We start from the raw sequence: 13,552 nt of genomic DNA on the forward strand, positions 1-13,552 counted from the left end.
ACACACACACACACACACACACACACACACACACACACACACGTTTAAAAAACACACTTGTACTAGAGACAAGTACAGCATGTCATTCTGTGACCAGTTAATTTTTACAATGTAGATATATGACATCAATACCAATATTTAAGCCAATGGGCTACAAAATGCTTTAAGTCTAAAATGTAACAATACATTAGTCAAAAGTCCCACATAAAATGGTATATGTTATATTTGTGAATTGTTATTGTCCAATGAATTTACATTTTCTACACCGTACTTTTATTTTAACTGTAACTTGGATTCATCTGAATTAAATATGTCATTACATTAGTTAATTAATTAATTAAGTTATCTTTATAGATTAGATGAAGAACTATTCGCAGTTTCTCACAAGACACATTTTGGCGTATTTCTGTCAATCTCTGCACACACACAAACATATGCACCCAAATTGAGCTGAACAACACAAAGGGTAACGTATGTTCAAGCCAGCATTGTCTGAATCCATGCAGGCCATTTTCAGTGCTCTGCATCTCTGAGTCAGACATCAGACATGGCAATCTGAAGCTCTCCTAAGCATCAATAATTAAGCTCCCAGCCTCGATTCAGACATCAGACGCAACATTTAAAAATAAAACTCTGAATAACCACACACACACACACACACACACACACACACACACACACACATCTACTGTGTCTACTAACTTTCCCCGTAGTTTGACACACCACAGGCTTCTCTGCCTGTGACGCTCCTTTGCACCACAGAGTCGGCTTGCCAGGAAGCATCTGTATTTACAGACAAACGCTAGCCTCCATCAGAGAGGGCTTTCGTGTCCATGTCACAAACTCAACCGGGGAAAAAAATGAATAGAGTGGATAAAACATGAAGGGACTCTTTCCTGGCAAGGCGCAGTTAATATTTTAAAGAAAAGGAGCACGTGCTCTCCTGTATGGCGCAAACATCTTAAAAACAACATATGCGCCATAACTCATGTTGTAGAACACACGCAAAAGCGGATGAAATTCGTCAAACTAAAGCTCAACGGCCTGCCCCTTTGAAATTCATTTAAAAAACAACTTTTGCCCCGGAGCTATTCTAACGTACGTCACATTAATCACAAAGTAATTGCAAGGTTAATTCAGCCTCTGCACTGATCACTGTAAATTATGCTGAAATAGTTCACAAAGCTAATTATAACTACTATAACAAATTATGCCATGTGTTTATTCTTGGTTAAATACATCAATTTGATTTACTATGAAAACATATAATAGTTATTTGTTGTGTTTTCTGCAATATGGGACTTGTCTTGACATTTCAACTGATTCACCACAGCCCTATTAGTCCTGTTTTGATACAATGCAAGTCTGGCGAAGTTTCTCAAGACGTCTTGGAAAACAAACTGCATCCGACCACATACACACACATCCATGGATGCAAACATGGAAGAAAAATGTACACACTCCGGCACACACATTCATCAACACTCATGCAAAACCTTTCCCCGTTGCGCTACCCTCTTTCCCCCAAGAAAGCACGAAAGCCCTCAATATGTCGACACGCAAACACACGCTCTCATTGTCCATTGTATCACATGCACACACGGTTTACCTTTGAACCATGATACTTTTATGAAGCCTGACTCTCATGCTATCTTCACCACTAATGTGCTTAGGGTTGATGCATGTCTTAGTTATTCAGGTTAATGCCTTTGCCTGTGGGGCACATTTCCATTCTGGCTCACATTGCACACATGGTCCATTTCCGAACTGCTGGGCCATACTGTTCACTCATGCTGATGTCTTCAAATGTAAGTGCAGCCACAGCACTGGGAATGAACCCCATAACCTTCAGAGTCATGTGTCATACTGTGGAAGTCTTTCCCCATGCATACATCTTGCATTTATGCATTGCTACTGCAGACAGGACTATTTTCAATGTTGTAGACCCAAATCTCTGGAAAAAAAAAAGAAAAAAAAAAGAAAAAAATCAAAACAGATATCTATTGTTTCTCACCCAAGTAGTTACCAGGTTGTTGCTAGAAGCCAAGACAAAACATGTGATTTCCAAATAATTCTCAGAGCAAAACGCCTAGAATTAATTCAGCAAGCATGAAGTAAAAAGTAGAGTTTCTTCATTAGTTATTAGGGGCGTAGTGGTTCGATTAACCCACGACTCGGTTTGTATTGCGGTTTTTGGGTCACAATTTTGGTTCCGGTTCAGTTTGTTTTGTACATTAGTGAGAGAGAGAGAGAGAGAGAGAGAGAGAGAGAGAGAGAGAGAGAGAGAGAGAGAGAGAGAGAGAGCGAGAGAGAGAGAGAGAGAGAGAGAGAGAGAGAGAGAGAGAGATTAAAAAAACACCATTCAATGGAGAGCATTGAATGGTGCCATTTCCTATGTTCTCTGCATTTTGTCTTATTTTCTTATTTGCAAAAAATAATATTTGTCTACAAGGACTACTTAAAATAAACATAAAAATACTTCCGGTTTATTAATTAATGCATCAGCTAATTGTGAGATTGTATGGCTTTCATACAGTGGATGTGTTTGTAGCACTGCACTTTTAATCTCCCAGTTCAAAATATAATGAACACCCTCTTAGCTATATCTCCAACTTGAAACCAATTCAGTAGAAATAGAAATAAATACCAGCAGTGAAGTGTTCCTTTCTGAAGTGAAAAACAGAGTCACTAGCGGAAAGAGGGAGAAAGCGGGAGAAACAAAGAAAGGAAAAAGGGGAACAAAAGTAAAGCCATGAGGATAAGAGAGGTGCAGTGAGGGCTGAGAGCAAAGAGAATAAAGTGAGAATGGAAGACAAGAACAGGGTTGAGGGATCGCTCATCTGTGAAGTGGCTACCTGCAGGTGAGTGTTTCATGGTAGGGTTTGATGCTGGCACTGCGGTCCCTTCGTACGGGACCCGGCTCAATGGTGGGCAGGCCTGTGGCAGAGGTGGTGGTGGTCCATGTTGAAGAGATCCTCCTCAGTAGACCAGGGTGGAGGCTCCGCCTGAGACGCTGCGCACACACACACACACACACACACACACACACACACACAGAACATAGACGTACATACTGTTAAAACTATTTGAGCACTGCCGTCTCATGAATTTCTTATCTAGTCACATTCTTTCGAACAAAAAAGTTGCACAGGAATCATATCATCATCAAAACACATGACTGTGACACGGCTGTTTTTGCACTCTGGAAATCCTAATAATCATCCCCTGCCCTGTTCTCGTAAGTGACATTTAATGTTTATTTGCTTAGCCTTCTGTCAAATGCATCATCTAGATGAGACAGCTGTATTATCTGAACCTGCCCACGATGAAACAACTGATTTAAATGACACAAGCAAGGAAATTTTTCATTACTGAAGCACTTTTTCCTTTATCCTTGCTGGATCATGAGAGAATCAGGGCTGTGGTCATTGCTCAGTGGCAGCTGAACCTAAAAATGTTATTTGTGGCACATTATCAGGCACACCGTCAGTGTCCCTTTCTCTCTTGGTCTCTCTCTCTCTTTCTCTCTCTCTCTCTCTCTCTCTTGCTTTCTCTGGGATTCCCAGTGGCCTGTGCCTGTGTGACGCCTCCATCTGTGCAGTGGCATGCAGCAGCTTGGCAGAGCGGCGCTAAACATGGCAGGCTGTCTCTCTCAGCCTTCTGCAGGGTGACCCAGTAAAGACCTCAGAATCCTGAATGAGCCCATTCACAGCAAGGCCCAGCATCACAGATCAAGGGCTAGCACACACACACACACACACACACACACACACACACAAACCTACATTCACAACACGCTTACACACACAGACAAGCATACATGCGCACAGACATTTATCCTCTAAAAAACATTTATACAATCATGCATACAGACTCACATTTGCAGACACACACACACACACACACACACACACACACACACACACACACACACACACACACACAGAAATGTGCAGGACCATCACCATCAGCAGCAGCAGCAGCATGACTAAACGAGGCCAAGTTCAAAACAGATACGACAACTGATCCTCCTCCTGTCCAGAAGAGTGTTAAATATTACATGTTGCTTAAATGAAATGAATGGTTTATTAATAAACATTTTTTATCTCTATACCTGTGTTTACCTGTGTGAGCAATGTGAGATTAGTGAAAACTCAAACGTTTTGCTGATGGTTACACACGAGAGTGAATTTTGAACAAGTGCTGGGAAGGCATCAGTATGCACCACAGTGGACATCAAACTCCTAGCCAGGAGGAGGAAAAGCAAGCGCAGGGCTTTCCACTCCTCCACTAACTGCCTTCACTCCTTCAATTCCCCCCCCAGGCACTTAGAGGCAGGCAAGGCCTCTCTGGGGAGGAGAAACCTAATGAGGACAGCCTCGCAGGCCAGGCCTGTGTCACTCTGCAGACGCAGCTTGACTTAGCTACTTTTACCAGGTTCCCTGTCTCGCAGACTATCTAAAAATACACCTGTCAGCCAATCAGCTCGGTGGTGCGGTGGCCGTCGACCACACACAGATTTCTGAGACGTTCAGGCTTGGCATCTTAGCTCAGACAATAGCTCAGATAAATCATCTGCGCCAGAACCAGGAGGGTCCAGTTGTGTAGACCCACACTGTCATCCCTCTTTGTATCCTCTGGGAGTTATGTTCACCTTCATGTTGCCCTCATCTCCAGTCTCTCATCTGCTATCCCCTCACATACACACACTGTCTGGCGCTACACATCTGTCATGTTGACACAGCTGTGGCTATGAAAGGGAGAACAGTGCTCCCAGCAGCAGACACGCACTCTATTTTTCTTCACTCAACTCTATGAAAATATAGTCCTTCATTTGATGCTACAAGCTCCGAGAACAGGAAGCACTCATTAGCAGAAACATGGGCTAAAAGATGAACATGTGTGTGGAGCGCCGTGTGATATATAAATCATTTGGACCTGGACCACATTGCCATCTAAGGAATAGTTTCACTGTAGCTACATTTTCCATCTGGCTCTAACGTGCTTTTGATGAACATTTGTGAATTTTGATGTTTCAAAGAATTACACTCACATTCATCTCTACCTCCTAGAGCTCCTAATGTGTCTCTTTTCAAAGAGGTATAAATTAGGAATTGTCGGCGTTAGCCCGGATCAGCTTTAAAAAACAATATTGAATTGGTCTAATATTGTTTTTACTGATGTTATTTGGCTGATTGTTAAGTTGGGACATGTGTGACCTCTTTGTCTAGGAGTGTGTTAATGCAACTGTCAAATTAGCAATAGATTAAATTTAACATGACGCTTTGTGCAGGAAGTATTTAGTAGTAAAGTGAAAATCATGACTCATCGATTACCTTGGGGATGGACGTCTTCTCTCCCTTCTCAGGCCCCTCCTCTGAGTCAGAGCAGGTGTAGGCGTCGCTGAGGTTGAGCAGGGGAGCAGGGCGTGGCCGGTGCAGTGGCTGGAAGGTGAGCTGGGTGGTGAGCAGGTTGCTGACAGCCCGCAGTGAGGTGCAGGTGTTGGGGGGGAGAGACGGGTCTGCCAGCAGGTCTGTGATTAGTCCATGGGCCTCTCCCATCACTGCTATGTCCACCGTCACACTGGTGCCTGATGACTAAAGGGCGACAGGGAGACAGAGGGAGGAGTAATGAACATCAGTGCTACTGTGGCTAATGTGAGGTGTTGCTAATTAAAGGCTGGCTTTGACAGGGGCTATGTGGGGCTTCTCAGTGGCTGGTGTGAAGAGCAGGTGCATCCACTATGGCAGCAGCTCCCGTGTGAGGAGATAAAGTGGTTACCAGTGACATTGGCATTGCTCTAGTTGCCACATTCCACTGAAGTTTGTTTCCTCCTTTGTCTTTGCTCAAAGACAAAATACCCACCTCTCTCACTTGCTTCTGCCACTGCTCACTCATGCTATCACTCTCTGGACTGAATAAGAGAAAAGATCAGTGGCTGATTTGAAGCTGCAGCAGCCTGCATCCAAAATAACGTGGGAGGCCAATAGCACAGCAGCAAAATTAGCATTCGTCACTAGAGAGAATAGAGAGTGCATTATATGAGGACAATATCAGCATACACAGCCATAACCAAATCACATTGCAAAAGTGCACTTAACCCAGGGAAAAACCAACATGGCACAAAATGAAACAAATGATACCCAAAAACAATACCCAAACACAATAATGTGCAAACAAAGGAAACAATAGGCAGGCTATTTTGGACTGCTATTGTAGGAGTCATATTCAGTCATGTTGCTGACCTGAGCACCAGCCAAGTTTAGTAAAGTATATTATGGATTCAGAAAGGGAAAACAAAAGTTTCCACACATACTAATATGAGAGCACACACATACAAAAGCACACAGATATATATGTACACATATACTTACATATCAGACGCGTTATTCTATACCTTATATGGCTCCCTTTAGCTCAGAGCGTAGAAAAACATCAGGAGGAGCAGGGAGTGGTACTTAGCAGCAGTAGGAGTTGACATACTTGCATGACTGTATTTTACGCAGACTTTTAAACATTTGGACAGGTCATGTAAAACATTAAGCTGAAAAACACACTCAGCACAGCTGGACATTACTTGATGCTAAGTGAATAGGCTCATTAGAAATGTCGCACCAAGAATCTGGCCTCTGACCTCCTCACTTGTGACCCCACAGACAGCCAACAGCCCCGGTCTGTTTCTGACCGTCTACCCTGCAGCTTTGAAGACATGGCTGCCGTGTGAGACGGCCTTGTTTTCACCAGGCAAAGTGAAAAGTTCACGACCCTCTCTTAACTGCTGTGCCTAGGGCAGTTGAACAACCACAACTAAACACAGGTCAGTCTTGGCTGCCAGCAAATTTATCTAATAAGCACATGAGAGTTCCCTTTTTCCCCAAAGAATGTTATCAGATTTCTCTCCCCCAAAGTCCCATTCACTTTGACACCAGCTGCCAGGCACCCAGAATTATTCTATTTACGTTGGCTAAATGGCAAGGGGTTGACCCCTCCGCTTGAACAACACATGTGTGGACGTCTTTCATTCGCTTCCACTTGTGGGAACACTCAAGGTTTTGCGTTTTCTTTTCCTAGACACATCAGATCAGTTGCTGGATTTAAACGGTTTTCCATTCGGGGGCTGCAAAAATACAAAAGGTGTGTGTTAGCTGGGTGCGAGTGTACTCCTTAGCACATGTGGCAATCCACACATGATGACAAAGAAAAAGACTTTTATCAGTGCATCTGACACATGAAGAGCACAGGAACCAAGCTAATCTCTCTCAAGAAAGGTGAAACGCCCTGTGGGAGGAATGAGGGAAAATTGCTGGACAGATGCCTGTTTTGCTCCCCTCATCTCCTCATCCTTGCCTTCTCATTTCTCCTTCCTCTTCCTGCTGTCCTGTGCACTCTCCTCTAACGTATGGTGTGAGGATGAGATATAAACACATGTCTCCTGGCTCATCCACAGGCTGATTTATCAGTGTGGTGAAGTGGCTGGTAAAGAACACATGGCTGCTGGAGAACAGCTGGCTGTACAGACACACAGGTCTGAATGATATGATTAAAAAAAAAAAAAAAAAATCCTATTTTCACATTACTCCATTTGCACTATGATTCATGATTTGAGTGGGAATGATCATTTTTGCATCTTAATTTTCATTTTTGCCAGTATAATATTGAAATGATGATGGTATGTTTTGCTGGGTTCTATACCAAACAAACCTTTTTCCTGTCATCTAGAGAATGTGATTTGTAGGCCAGGGCATCTCTGTGGATGTTACACTTGTATGTATGTATTGCTATTTCAATAATATTTCAATTAATTGTTCAGCCTTTGCCACACACACACACACACACACGCACACACCAGCTACTTTAATGAACTTTCCTCTTGGTTATTACCTCCACACCCTTCTCACAAACAATAAAAACAACATGCAAGAGTGACATAGGAATATCATACTGACATGACCATATACACCTGTAAAGGACCTAACACTGAGCACCCAATCCTGGCACAGTGACACACACGTAGAGAGACAGACACACATGCAAACACAAACACACACACACACACACACACACACACATACACACTTCGTATGAGGATGAGCATGACACAAAGCTTGACCGACTCCAAACCTGCATCAGAGTGGCCACAAAAGGGAGAAAATGATGAATGTGTTGTGTTTTATTTTGCACCAGGAACGAGTCACTTAATGGCCAAAGTCTGACATGAAAAATAAAGTGTGGAGAAAGGCTCCAGGTGCATGTGCAGGACTGGAGACATGCTTTTCGGGATTCAGCGGGGAATCTCGCCTCCACCAAATCTTTTTTTTCCTCATTGACCTAAAAAAGTGGTGATACTGTTGCCTGTCTCCTACAGCACACCAGCCATTATCTCACTGTATCATCTGTGCACCATAACTTAAAATAAATATAAGGCTACATAATTACTCATACTTTTTAAAAAACTCTTGCTCAGGACCTATCTATGGGCCGCTTGCTGGATAAGATGTTAGAGCTATTAAACAAAGCTGAGTGGAGGGCAAGATTAAGCATGCTTAAGTCTTGGTCAACCCTGACTTAAACTGCTTTGTATTCATCTACAGCTGCGACTTGGCTGAGGCATTCTGGCAGACACCATCTTATGCTGAGATTCCCCTTATTGTCCAATAATCAGCAACCTGAAACTGAAGCCTCATCAGTGCACAAACGGCAAAATATCAAATCATGAACATACAATATTATAAGGTTATATAAGCATCCCCTGCCAGGTTAGATGGTCCGTTTCATTCATCTGTCACAGCCACTTCTGTGACTGCAGGCTTCTCAGTGACATGAGATCTCACATGTGCCCCACAGAGCAAAACTCGTCCGGAAAAGAGCAGTGTGATCTGTGACCATTACAGGAAAGAGTATTTGGACAGATGTTGTGATGGACTGCTTCAGACTTCTCTTCAATAACTTGCTTAATGGTCTTTTTGAGAGGTGGAGAAGGACGTCCAAGGTGGCGGTTCTGACCTTGGACATGTTTGTAAATCATATTGCTTTCCATGATTTAAGTCAATGTACTTTACTGTCGTCATATATTGTAGGCTTGGGCCATATTCAGAATTTAATATCACAATATTGTCTCAAAAATTTTGGCGCAAATATTGAATATAGCAATATAGTGTGCTATTACGTATTGGCCCAAGGCTAGTATATAGCATTTTTTTTAACCTTTCACTAAGCATGCATGGTGTTTTAGTTTCACCTGGCTTCACATTCTTACAGTTACACACATTTTACACCTGGAAACCCAAAACTGGTGATATATTTGCATCTCTGGAGCGCCACTAGCCCACACTCCTCTGTGTTGTGCTTTTTCTGACCAGACAGGCTGGTTGCCACAGTAGGGTCCGTCAGGGATTTGCCATCTCAGAGAGTTTATGCGGAGTGGGCATTGGAGTTGCTAATTCAAATTACAAAGCAAAAAGAAAACAAAACAAAAATTTGTTTGGTGATGGAAGCTGTTTCTGAGTACGGTGGGCCTAGTTGGCTCATTCTTCAGGTATGATTAATAAATTTCCACAATGGATGAATGGAGAGACTCACCGGCCTATTGAAGTGCCTCTCTGGATTTTTTTTTATTTTTTTTCATGTTACATCTGCTGTTACAAATGCAGGATAGATTTTGAGAAAAGCCTCTACCACTTATGATGGCTCAACAATGAATACAATAAATGCTACAAGGGCCAATTTATATGTTTGTACAGATTTGTTAAATATCATGCACTGGCCTTACGTTCACTTTCAACATTTAGAGCTGATACCTGCTCAGAGGATTCAAAACAGAGGCCACATGCACTTGTGATGAAATTATCACAGACTACAACCGTCAACACGCTGTTTTTGTGACCCCCCATGAAGCCGTGACGTCAATTAAACCATGCATGAACATTCTGTTATGATATCTCACAGTGAAAAACAACAGCGAACATGATCAATGGTCTTAATAGCCTCTGTGAGTAGAGTTTGGAACAGTACGTCAATAGACACACCATAGATTAACGCCCAGGCAACAGTTAATGTAAACCAAGCTGAAGGCCAGTCAAAACACTTTAGCAGTCACTCCTTAAGTCAAAAGTCATTTGTCCCCTCAGCTTCTCTGTATTCCAGTTGTGCGTATGGCTCTAGTTGCTGTAGTGTGCACCAAACATGACTCAGCTAGTATTTTAGTTTTAGTTTCATCTGAATGACGAAAGTCAGTTAATGATTTTCTGTGACAATTCTAAACGATTATATTAAATTAAGCCACATCCATCTGCTGCTTAAAGTATAACAACAACACTGAAGATTGTTCGCAAACATTGGTGTGTGCGCTTGTAGGCAAGCATGTAATATACGTGCGTGTACACAATTCAAATTTCTCTTGTGAATCATCATTTACTACAAACCACAGCATCTACTGTTGCAACAGCACTGAGTAATGGAAATATGATTGTTGCTCTTGCTGCTACAGCCACATGTTTATTTGCCAATAACTCAACAGAAGACAGATGTACTGCATTTGGCGCAAAAAACAAAACACTGATCCTTCTGTCAAATGATGATAATTAATGGGATATAATGACGGAAAGGTCACATATTTGTAATTTCTGAGATGGTCCACTTCATGCACTTCTAACCCCTCAGCTCCTTCATCTAAACATACGATCCTCTAAGCCCCAACTAAAACACCAGTGATATGTGGGCTTCCTAAAATTGTGCAATGGTGAGAACATAATGTACCACAGAGGAGAGTTAAATGCTGTGTCCAGAGACTGGACAAATCCCTCAAGGGCCTATTGCAGAAAGATATTTGATCCTCTGTGCAAACACAGTGCAATAAAACCTCATGTAAGCGACTCTCACTCTCCATGACACTTGACACACACACACGCACACACACACACATATACATTTGCATGTGCGAGTCTGTACATGTCCCCCCACGCACGTACATATAAACACACCCGTAGACGCACACACACCCTCTTTGACAAGCGCAGGAATGTGCTGAGCAAGAAGTTGTGGAAGTACATTTAAAAAACACTTAAATGTGTCTATTGTTTTCCTAAGGGTGATTTAATTTACGCCAAACTTTCGGCATGTTTGAAAAATCATTACTGTGCGGTTTTCTATTTCAGCGGCGGTGCAGTTAGTGTAATGGCCCTGATTGTATCTGTCTGGATGGATTAGATGAAGAGGAGCCTGGGAGATGTGGTGTTCTCCGCTTGCAATAACAGAGAGCGGCGATACAGTGTGAATCACAGCCGAACATGGTAACACTAAACTCCACCGAGACACTCCTCTCGCTGCCTGCCTCGACTCCTACGGCCAAAACTACACCCAGCCCCACACTTCCCACTTCCCAACATCATCCACCAGCCCTCTGTCAGCGAAGTCTGAGGCGGTGCTGAGCCAGACCCTCGGCTGCAGCCAGGATACAATTACACGCTATTCTTTATTAAAAGGGGGAAAAATCAAAACAAAACAAAGGAATAACTGCCTCATTAAAGATTTACTGGGAAAGGTCAGCCTAATTGACCCCTAACATGCAGCCATCCCGTCTCCAAGGGGAGGCTTGTTTTTCCTTCCCCATGTTCAGGGTGTCTGATTCCAGCCAAGGAGCAGCCTGGGACAAGAGACACAAAGATAGATAGACAGATAGACAGACAGATAGATAGACAGATAGATAGATAGACAGAACAAAAAGACGGAATGATGAAGGAGAGAGAAATGGGAGCTACAGAGAAAATAGGCATGAAGAGATACAGGAGGCACAGCAGATGGCTCATTCTGGGTGACGAGTGAGCACTGATTTACGAAATGATACAAATGGTTAAACATATGTCCATCATCAGCACTGCAGCGCTTAAAGCCATGTCTTTCCAAAATGGTGCACACTGGATAGGCATATTATAAGAAAACCCAAATTTGAATTCCGTTCCATTCCTTAATTCGTCTCAGGGACAGAGCGTTTTTCACTGTGTGTCAGCGTCACACGTCATAACATGTTAGACTTCCAAAACTGCTAATGCGCCTATATGGTTTGTGACAGATTCATTTATTTCCAAGACAGAGGACATGATTTAAAGCAAAGGTAGTTAAACATTTTTAGGCCAGGACTCAAATTTTGGCAGATTCAGTCGTGCCACAGGACCCAATTTAATGGAAACACACTCACACTCGTCGTAAGGGACCAAACCAGAAAAAGGCCTGCGACCTTTTTCAACTCCCAAAACCACAGTTTAAGAAATGCTGATCTCAAGTGTTTTAAGTATGCACTGTGATTTTGACAAGTCCTCAACATGACTGCCGTGTCATGGCTCGTCTGCCTCACAGGCCACTCTTCCAGCATTTCTGTAATTTAGGATAACAGTCACAAGATCTGGGCCTACAAGCACCCTTTTCTCCAATAATCTCCGTGGGTAGTGTTCCAAAACCAATGTGTTTTCAAGTCGAATACAAATATTTGAATAGCTCTTTCCATACATAACTTCACTGTCGATTCCTAAGCTAAAACATCCACCGCAAGCTTCGGGAGGGGGGAAAAAAAAAGATGCGGTTTGGAAAATGAGGCTGCTAATGTGTGCATGTTGGCAAATATGACACAGTAGAAATCAATCAACCCCTCTGGTCACCAGCTAAAGAGTGAAGTGTGTGATTTACACATGCTATGAGCTACTACGGCATAGTGAGGCGTTACCGGCCTCTCCGACCAACAACCTGGTCCAAGAAAGAAGAACCGAAGGAAAATAGCCACGAGATGGAAAGAGGTGCCAACACAAGCCTCAGCTTCTTACACGTCTTGTCAGCCTCTGGACCTTAACAAGGTTCCACTGACAAACCCTGACTACCCCTCCCAAAAAAAAAAAAAAAAAACTGAACTTGCTGCTGTGTCTAAATATCAGAGAATGCATCAACCAAAAACAATGTGTTTGCCTGGTAACCTCTCATAACAAAATGGCATGAGCTTTGGACAATATTTTAGGGCTAATACCCTATTTGAAAATTCTCAGCTATACGTGCAGCAGGATAACACTCAAAGCCGATTAGTGGAAATAATATGACGCTACGATATGGTACATTTATGACTAATATTTATGTCAAATCCCTTAATTTTCCCAAGCAGCAACTTTGCAGCATTTATTTAAGCACACATTGTCAGCACAGACACACCATCTCTCCACTTGAAGAGGATATCCTCCTGATAGGGGAACATGCAGTACAGAACACACACACACACACACACACACACACACACGCATACACACGCACACATATGGCCATGCCAATGCCGAGGGCATTGTTTGTTCCTCATGTACTTCAGAGTCCTGCCCTGTGGTTCTATAGCAGCTCAATACATCAAATCCCCGACACACACACACACACACACACACACACACACACACACACACACACACACAAACACACATACAGAAAAAGATGACAAAGGTAATGTCAAGGATGTGGAGGTGTGTGTCTGCCCTCTACAAGCCCTTACCTGTGTCCCTCTTCTAGCTTCATTTCTGGCTTTAATGGC

The 13,552-nt window shown here is 42.8% G+C and overlaps 1 protein-coding gene across 2 annotated transcripts in view; it reads right to left on the bottom strand.

Annotated features, from left to right (window-relative positions):
• Nucleotides 1-13,552, bottom strand: part of LOC115361327 (cGMP-inhibited 3',5'-cyclic phosphodiesterase A-like) — a 67,514-nt gene that overhangs the window by 16,479 nt on the left and 37,483 nt on the right. For both annotated transcript variants that reach the window (XM_030054747.1, XM_030054746.1), the window contains exons 3-4: nucleotides 5,337-5,597; nucleotides 2,856-3,013 (exon numbers count right to left, since the gene is read on the bottom strand). In XM_030054747.1, coding sequence (XP_029910607.1) covers nucleotides 2,856-3,013; nucleotides 5,337-5,597 — 419 coding nt within the window. The remainder of the gene's footprint in view (nucleotides 1-2,855; nucleotides 3,014-5,336; nucleotides 5,598-13,552) is intronic.

The sequence above is a fragment of the Myripristis murdjan genome, chromosome 6, assembly GCF_902150065.1.
Source record: "Myripristis murdjan chromosome 6, fMyrMur1.1, whole genome shotgun sequence".
Lineage (NCBI taxonomy): Eukaryota > Metazoa > Chordata > Actinopteri > Holocentriformes > Holocentridae > Myripristis > Myripristis murdjan.